We start from the raw sequence: 7662 nt of genomic DNA, 5'->3' as shown, positions 1-7662 counted from the left end.
AACATCTGCTTTTCAGATGGATTTTATGGCTCTGCACTGTTTCTTGCTGCCGGAGGCCACCGTTTAATACTAGAAAGGGTTTTCAGGTGGAGACGGGGGGAAATGCTAAATAGATGCTGTTTATGCTGGACTCCCAAAGTTTACCAAAAAACAACTTGAACACCTGAAATCTCCTGAATTTTGCACAATTTATATTTCATCATTTACTTTCACAAGTTGTTATGCTTCTAGTATTCAAAATAAATAACCATGACATCCTAGATTTCTTTTTTTAATCTAAAAATACACATATTGATCGGGTGAATGATCAGTATTCTACCTCGCTGAGATTAAATCACAATCTTTGCCAAAGGCTGCTGCAGAGGGGGACGAGTTCAACAACTCCTAGAGGACCCAAAAAAACTCAAATTTTTTTTTAATATGGATGAAGTCAGGGGCCAAAAGGCTTCCAGTCATGATCAAACTCTGACGCTTGTGTGTTCTCTGTAAGGAGACTGCTGGCAGCTGCTTGACATTTACTACCGGCTGAACTGAAAGTGAACCTCATCCCACCCCCCCAACCCCCCATCCCCAAAACCATCACCCTCACCATCTTTAACACATCCACATTCGATCAGTATCTCTCACTCGCTTCCTTCTTCTTCCTCTTCCTCTTCTCCTTCCGAGTCTTCTACATTCAGCTTTACACTGATGGAAAGGTCTAAATACGCTGAATATAAATTACACAGCAATATGAGCTGCAGTGGCTTTATTGCAGCAGCTCTTGTATAGCACTACACTAAACTTATGATCCACAAAACGTCCCTTTAAATGGATCATACATGTTGAGTAAATTCATACTGATATTGTAATGATATGAGTCATATATATAGATTTATATACTGTATATAGAGAGAGATTTTTTTTAGATGTAAAGTAATAATAATTTGTGTTTGTTGCGCTTCCCAGTGATTCATTAACAGGATTTCATTACATTCAGTGTTGCATTATCTGGTAGTTATTGCATTACTAAAGCAGACATTTCATAAAACAACTAAAACATGTAAATAAACTATAATAATAAAATTATGATTCTCGATAGCGGTGAGTTTTCTGGTTACAATGTTAAAATCTTGATGCACCCTCCCAACCTTTCACAACACTTTCAACCCATCATCTTCCTTCTTTCTTTTCTTGCTGCTTATTTATCATCCGGTGCTGGTCAGCTTTGCTTTGATATCATTAGAAAAGGAGCTGGTGGTGTCCGACTGACCCTGAATCAGTCATGTTTTTTGGAGGGTCAGATCTGTTTTTAACACCATGATCTTTAAACTCGTCCACACATCTAAGAAGCTGCTAAAAAAGTAAAAAAAAAAAGAAGAGATCTGGCCCCCAGCACTTGTTCCCTTTTCCTAAAGTAAAGCCTGGAGCAGGGCGAGTTATATATTTAAAAGTGGCGGTGAATATTTGATCCGTGGTGCTTTTTTTTTTAGTGGAAATCAAATGAAAAAGTTCCAAACTTGTTGAATCATACTGAAGTGGTTCCTGCTTGTTACTCGTTACTCGAACGACAGCAGGTCCGGGTGGTGTTCTCCATCTTCAGCGCTCACCCCGTTGCCTTTTGGGCCGCCGTTCCCCAGCAAGACCTCCTCGCCCAGGCTGATGCGACAGGGAGTTTTCCCCGAGCGGGGGGTGGAGGCCAACCTGGAGTCTGGCCCCGGCGCTTTCTGCCAGACGTCGCAGGGTTTGGCTCTTGGCTCCAGCTGTGGTGGATCCTTGTTGATGAGGTCTGGCACAGAGAGCTGGAGCTGATGCTGAGGTTCCTCTGAGCCTCCGTCTGTGCGTTTATCTTTCACATCATCTTCCTCTCCTCCGCCAATCACTCCGTCCACCTTTCCGTTGCTCCCCGTCTGCTCTGACTCAGCGGTGACTTTCTTCTCCGCCGGGCCCAGAGACGTGGTGATATCTGTCAACCTGTTATCCAGCTCATCTTCCTCCCTGTCGCCCGGCTGCTGCTGCTGCTGCTGCTCGACGCTCCTCGGCTCCTCCTTGACGATGAGAGGAGTCTTGTTAGGGGAGGAGAGGAAGGTGGAAGAGTCCGCTGGGGGGTCCGGAGAGGAGACCACCGGGTCAGAGGAGATCATCATGTCTTGGGTGGTTTTCAACGCCCGGGGGAGACGCTTCTTTCCCGACGGGGGCGGCGGGTCCAGGCGAGGGAAGGAGTCGAAGGAGGAGATGTGACTGGAAGAGAGGATGAGGAAGGTGGAAACAAGAGAAACTTTATTTATATAGCACCTTTCATACAGACTAGTGCAGTTCAAAGTGCTTTATAATTAGTTGATTAACAAGCTGATAATGAGATAAAACAAGTGACAACAGTGTTTGTTTATTTATGAATTGTATGAAGTTTCAGTTTAATTGGATTTTGGTTACACATTATTTTACAGGTCCCTTAATTTTTATACTGACTTAGTGAAAGATGTCTCAGTAATTTGCAGGTATTCATGCAGGTTTATTTTTAGGACATTTTTTTGTTGATTAGTCGGTTTAGTTGATTTTTTTTAAAGGAAATATGTTAATATATTGTTTGGCACACAACATAAAAAAAAATAAAAAATTGTTTCTGTCTGTTATTATTTACCAGCTAAACCAACTTAACACTTTTTTTCCATTTTTAGATATTGTTTGTGGTACAATTGTACCACATTGCACCATCCTGTCTGCAAAACTAATTTCCAGGAAATTGCAATAAAATTGTTAGAGTGTTACCTAAAGGTTTTTTTAATGCAAAAACGTCTCGTATGGATGAGGTGGCAACACATTTGAGAGGGTTCATACCTGCACCTGTCCACCAATTAGGGTTAAGTGTTGAGTGATGGAGCATGTGTGCAGGGTGGAGGACAGATGGAGGGGAGAAAATACCAAAAATAACTACTTTTAAGACTTATGAAAACTCTAATGGCTCCTTTGTGTTCACTCATAGCTCAAGCTGTTACTTACAATGGCAGAAAATCACCATGGTAACGACATCCAAAGGTGGTAAGAGACAAGTTATTATTACCGCTGTGCGATCTTTAACTGTGGCCGACAGTGACGCACACAATTACATTTTAGTTCAAGAAGCACGGCTGTGATGTGCGAGGATATTAAGATGCTATAAGATTCATGTTATCAAGAGAAAACTACAAAGTATTTTGGAGGTAGTTAACTTTTCTGTCCTCATGTATTTATACATAACGTCATTAATAATTAAAATACAAGAATAAAACTTGATTAGATGAAGGATGAATGAGGTCATGCTCCTTTTATTTACAGTTCTAGTCTAGACGCCTAATCTCTGCATCAAGGTTTCAACAGCGAGAATCAGTCAGTGATTACATTTAAAGACTTTTAGGCTGGTGATCCGGCAAAAGCTTCACAGATCATAGATGGCAAATTAAAGTAAATGTATCCACAGTCCAGTAAATGGAGACAAATGGGAGCTGAGCTGCTGAAAAATGACTTTTGCTTGACTGATTTTTGGTTGGAGAGACAACAGATCAATGCGTCTGGAACAAATCCCCCAAACACAGACACACATAAACAACCCGGAAAGTATGAGCGTGTCTTTATTAGTGTACGTGTGTGTAATGAATAGACAGTTAGAAGCTATTTCCATTTTGACTGAATAAAAAGCTGAAATAAGTCTAGACAGAAAATCTGTCTCATTCAATTTCAGGTGTGTCACGGGTGCGTCTCTGCTGTGTCATTATTAATTTAAAAAACACATTTCACAGGCAGAAAAACTTAAATTATTCACCTTTTTCTGACCCAGTGTCTAATTTATAGTGACTGGCAGTTCTTACACAGGTCACTTTTTATTTTTTACCCACTATTAGATCATGTCTTTGAGGTGGATTTATCATTAAGTCGAATTAAGCTGAAGACAGATTTATTTAGTAAGAGAGGTCAAATGAAAACTAAACACACTGAGACAAACCAGCAAACTTTGAGTCACAAGTAATTCATTTCGGAGATTAAATGAGTCACGTTCATTTCATGATGATCCTGGATTTAGGATTAGTGTTAAAATTAAGAGTATTAGCTAACTTTAAACTGTGTATATAGAAGTAATTTCCACATGAATACAGAAGAAATATGTGTGTGTGTGTGTGTGTGTGTGTGTGTGTGTAGGTGTGTGTAGGTGTGTGTGTGTGTGTGTGTGTGTGTGTGTGTAGGTGTGTACCTGTTTGCAGTAGTCTGGTTGATTTGGTCCATGCAGCTCCACACGGCACCGGCATTCTTGTTGACCTCAGTGACCCCGATGTCTCCGAGGTGGTTTGGCTCCTTTCTTCTCAGCAGGTCATTGACCTAAAAAAGGAAGGAAAGAGGGAAGATGAAAGAATAGAAATACTTTCAAGTCAGTTACATAATTAAACTAACACCGTCCTGCACCTGCCCAAACCTTCATACAAGGGTTGGTGATGTTTTTTTGTGTCCATGTGGTTTGGTCAAATTTTAAGGGGTTAAAATGTGAAAATAAACGTATGAATAACTCGCACACATTCTTTTTGTGTGGACTCAGCATCAAATTTCTGCTTTTAATCCATTGTGAGAGAATATATTAGAGGATTATGGCAAAAATGTCTAAGTGGTGTAACCATAAAAACTTTGTACCAAATATTTCAACTTGCTTAAAAACAGTAAATTCTCAATAAAACATCATATCAACTAGTTTGGCATGATCTTACATTATAACTTTTATATTAAATAAAGGTAATGGAATACAATTGTTCTAAATATTACATTTCATCTGGGGAAGCATGGAGATCAGGAAACATTTCATATTTAAAAAAAATATTTGTATGAGTGGAGTCCACTTAAATACACTGTAGGTGGATAAAATATTTAATGTTTATCTTTTGTGGTTACACCATTTGACATTTTCAGTCTTACTTTTGGTTAAATGGTGCAAATGTCATTTCAAATGACATAAAACCAATAAAAATACAAACTGGACATTTGAACAAACCTGATGCTGCTTTTAAGACTATCTTTTAAAGATATTTTTGAATTGCTCATCTTGCCAACACTTATTTGTCACTGACCCACAACTCATATGTCAAATGTTAAAAGCATATACTTTATACTGTATTTCTGCTTGGTTGATGCTAACCTTCGCCCCGACAGCCTTGCCGAGGTTAATGGCGTTTTTCAGCCTCTGCTGGCCTCCGGAGGACGGAGAGTCGATGGAGTTTGTGCTCAGGTTGGGATTCGGTGACGCCGGGGTTCGTCGGGTTGAGGACTGGCCTGTCCTGGAGGTCTGAGGACTCTGCTGCTGAGCAGTGGAGTTCTCAAACATACTTTGATCAACTGGGAGAAACGAGAGAAGAGAGGAGAGAGGAGAAAGAGAGAGAGAAAGAGAGAAAGAGAGAGAGAGAGAGTTAGATGAATGTACTGCAGTATGTGGACAAAAAGTATCTTTTAACAGCACACATTGCAAAAGCAGCAGACTTTGCTTCAAGCATAAAACAATACAAATGGGATGTTTACTCTGGGAATGAGATGCACATCCTCCATTTTTGAGGGAAAATGAAGGGAATACTCCACTGTTGTGTATTCAGCATGATGCTAAATACACTACTTCTGTGTGATGTTATACCTCTCATCATCTTTTCTGGAAGAAGCATACTCAGCAATTTTTTGGTGAATAAAGGATTGTTTGGATCACACTAAGCATATGGAGTAACAGCGGAGAAAAGGATAAAGCTGCAAACGTAGTTTGAAAGGTGTCTTTGAACTTTTATGTAGTAATACATCTTAACTGCTGTGAATCAAATCCAAGCTGATTACAGCTCGGATTCACAGCCGTCCCTCTGTGAAAAGAAGCAAGCTGCTAAAACTTTTCAGAGCTTGAAGGGTGGAGGATTCCTTTAAGTAAAAGTCAAAATGTTTCACTCTGCAGTTTTGCATCAGCCGGGTAAGATTAATGGGTTTCATGAGAGTTCATACAGTACAACAAAGCAGAGCAGTACAGTAACACTGTATGTAATAAGCAAGCAATAATGCTTTAAAACAACATTTAAAGCAACGGTCATGATACATGCATATAAATAGCAATAACACCAATGAAAATGAAACAGGAATGGAGCAAAAGGCAGGATCGGAAACAACAACACATACAGTAAAGGGAAGCTCAGGTTTGTTTTCAATCCACTTAAGATGGAAGATCTTACCTCATGGGGGAGAAACGTTTCTCGGAAAGCATTTAATAAGACACAGAAGTATCACATTTCAGATCATTTCACCTCTACAGTAGTAGATCACTGAGCTGATTTGCTCAGTCACAAAAAAATGCTGCTGAATCATGATCTATGAGGGTAGAGCACAGCCTGGAGCTGCATATGCATATCTGAAAGATGCATTGTCTCGGCCAGATAAATGGAGAGAAAATATCGCCACTCGGGATCAGACGGAGCGTCAAAATCAAACACAACGGATGACCTTGACTTCACTTTGCAGGCACGAACATTTTATTTACTGTCTGGATCAAGACAGATCTGTGAAAACCATATGAGCAAGAGGCCACAGGAAATGTGATCTGATGTTATGACTCAACATGATACAGAGGACGCTTAGAATAACTTTAAGGAGATGGAGAGAGAAACAGGAGAAGAAGAGAACAAAGAGAACAAAGAGAAAGGATGGAGACACATTTATTTATAGATGTCATCAGATTGGTAATCACTGCAGGAGAGACACGTAATAAATGTAATGACTCAGTAGAAATGTGTCTGTGTGGAGTTTGTAGGAACAGACATAAGCAGGTAGTCAGATTTACGTCTGTTCTGACCTTTATTTGGCATTTTAAAGCCACTGTGTGCAGACCGTAGCATCAAAAGAGACGGTTAGCGGACAAGCTAACACTCACATATACCACGGAGACAGAAACTAACTGCTGAAGTCATTTGTTAGGTGAAACATTTGCCAAAAACATTTGATGCTTCCAGCTTCTCAAATGTGAGGATTTGTGCTGCTCTTTCTCTTGTCTCGCCTTGTACTTCAGTTAATTCTTTTGGTTTTGGTCTGTTGGTCAGAAACTAGCAAATTAAAGATGTAATTTAGTTGGGTTGTAGGAAATTGCAATTGGCATTTTTCCCCCCACACTTTTCCAGGTGTTTAACAGACCAAACCAACCAATCAAATAACTGAAACCTTATTTTTTTGTTTTGCATTTCTTTCTATATCACTCAGCAGTTTGTAGGGAAGCTAAAATGTCTTACAAGTGTGTCATAGTAATGTCTGATTGTTGGTGTGATTGTGATTTGTGTTTGCAGTGTTAAAGCAGTGCAACTTCATTAAATATTCGATTCGATTTGTTCTTCCGTCTGTTTTGACTGTTCCTTCTTTCCTCCCTCCCTCCTTCTCTCTTTCTTTCCCTCCTCTCTCTTTCCTCCCTTCCTTCTTTCCTTCCTCCATACCCCTTTCTTCCTTCCTTCTGTTCTTCCTTCCTCCCTCCCTCCCTCCTTCTTTCCTTCCTCCATACCCCTTTCTTCCTTCCTCCCTCCCTCCCTCCTTCTTTCCTTCCCTCCTTTCCTTCCCTTCCTTCTTTCCTCCCTCCCTCCTTCTCTCTTTCTTTCCTCCCCCCTCCCTTCCTTCTTTCCTGTCCTTTTTTCCTTCCTTCGTCTTTTCCTTTCTCCCTCC

The 7662-nt window shown here is 40.2% G+C and overlaps 1 protein-coding gene across 2 annotated transcripts in view; it reads right to left on the bottom strand.

Annotated features, from left to right (window-relative positions):
* Positions 1 to 668: 668 nt before the first annotated feature.
* The window catches only part of LOC133984931 (carboxyl-terminal PDZ ligand of neuronal nitric oxide synthase protein-like), a 199235-nt gene continuing 192241 nt past the window's right edge, over positions 669 to 7662 (bottom strand). For both annotated transcript variants that reach the window (XM_062424447.1, XM_062424448.1), the window contains 3 exons: positions 5135 to 5331; positions 4205 to 4329; positions 669 to 2220 (listed from right to left, as the gene is read on the bottom strand). In XM_062424447.1, coding sequence (XP_062280431.1) covers positions 1539 to 2220; positions 4205 to 4329; positions 5135 to 5331 — 1004 coding nt within the window. In that variant the 3' untranslated portion in view covers positions 669 to 1538. The remainder of the gene's footprint in view (positions 2221 to 4204; positions 4330 to 5134; positions 5332 to 7662) is intronic.

This window comes from Scomber scombrus, chromosome 8 (genome assembly GCF_963691925.1).
Source record: "Scomber scombrus chromosome 8, fScoSco1.1, whole genome shotgun sequence".
NCBI classification, from domain to species: domain Eukaryota; kingdom Metazoa; phylum Chordata; class Actinopteri; order Scombriformes; family Scombridae; genus Scomber; species Scomber scombrus.
The sequence above is the reverse complement of the archived record's forward strand: the minus strand, read 5'-3'. Positions and strand labels throughout refer to the sequence as shown.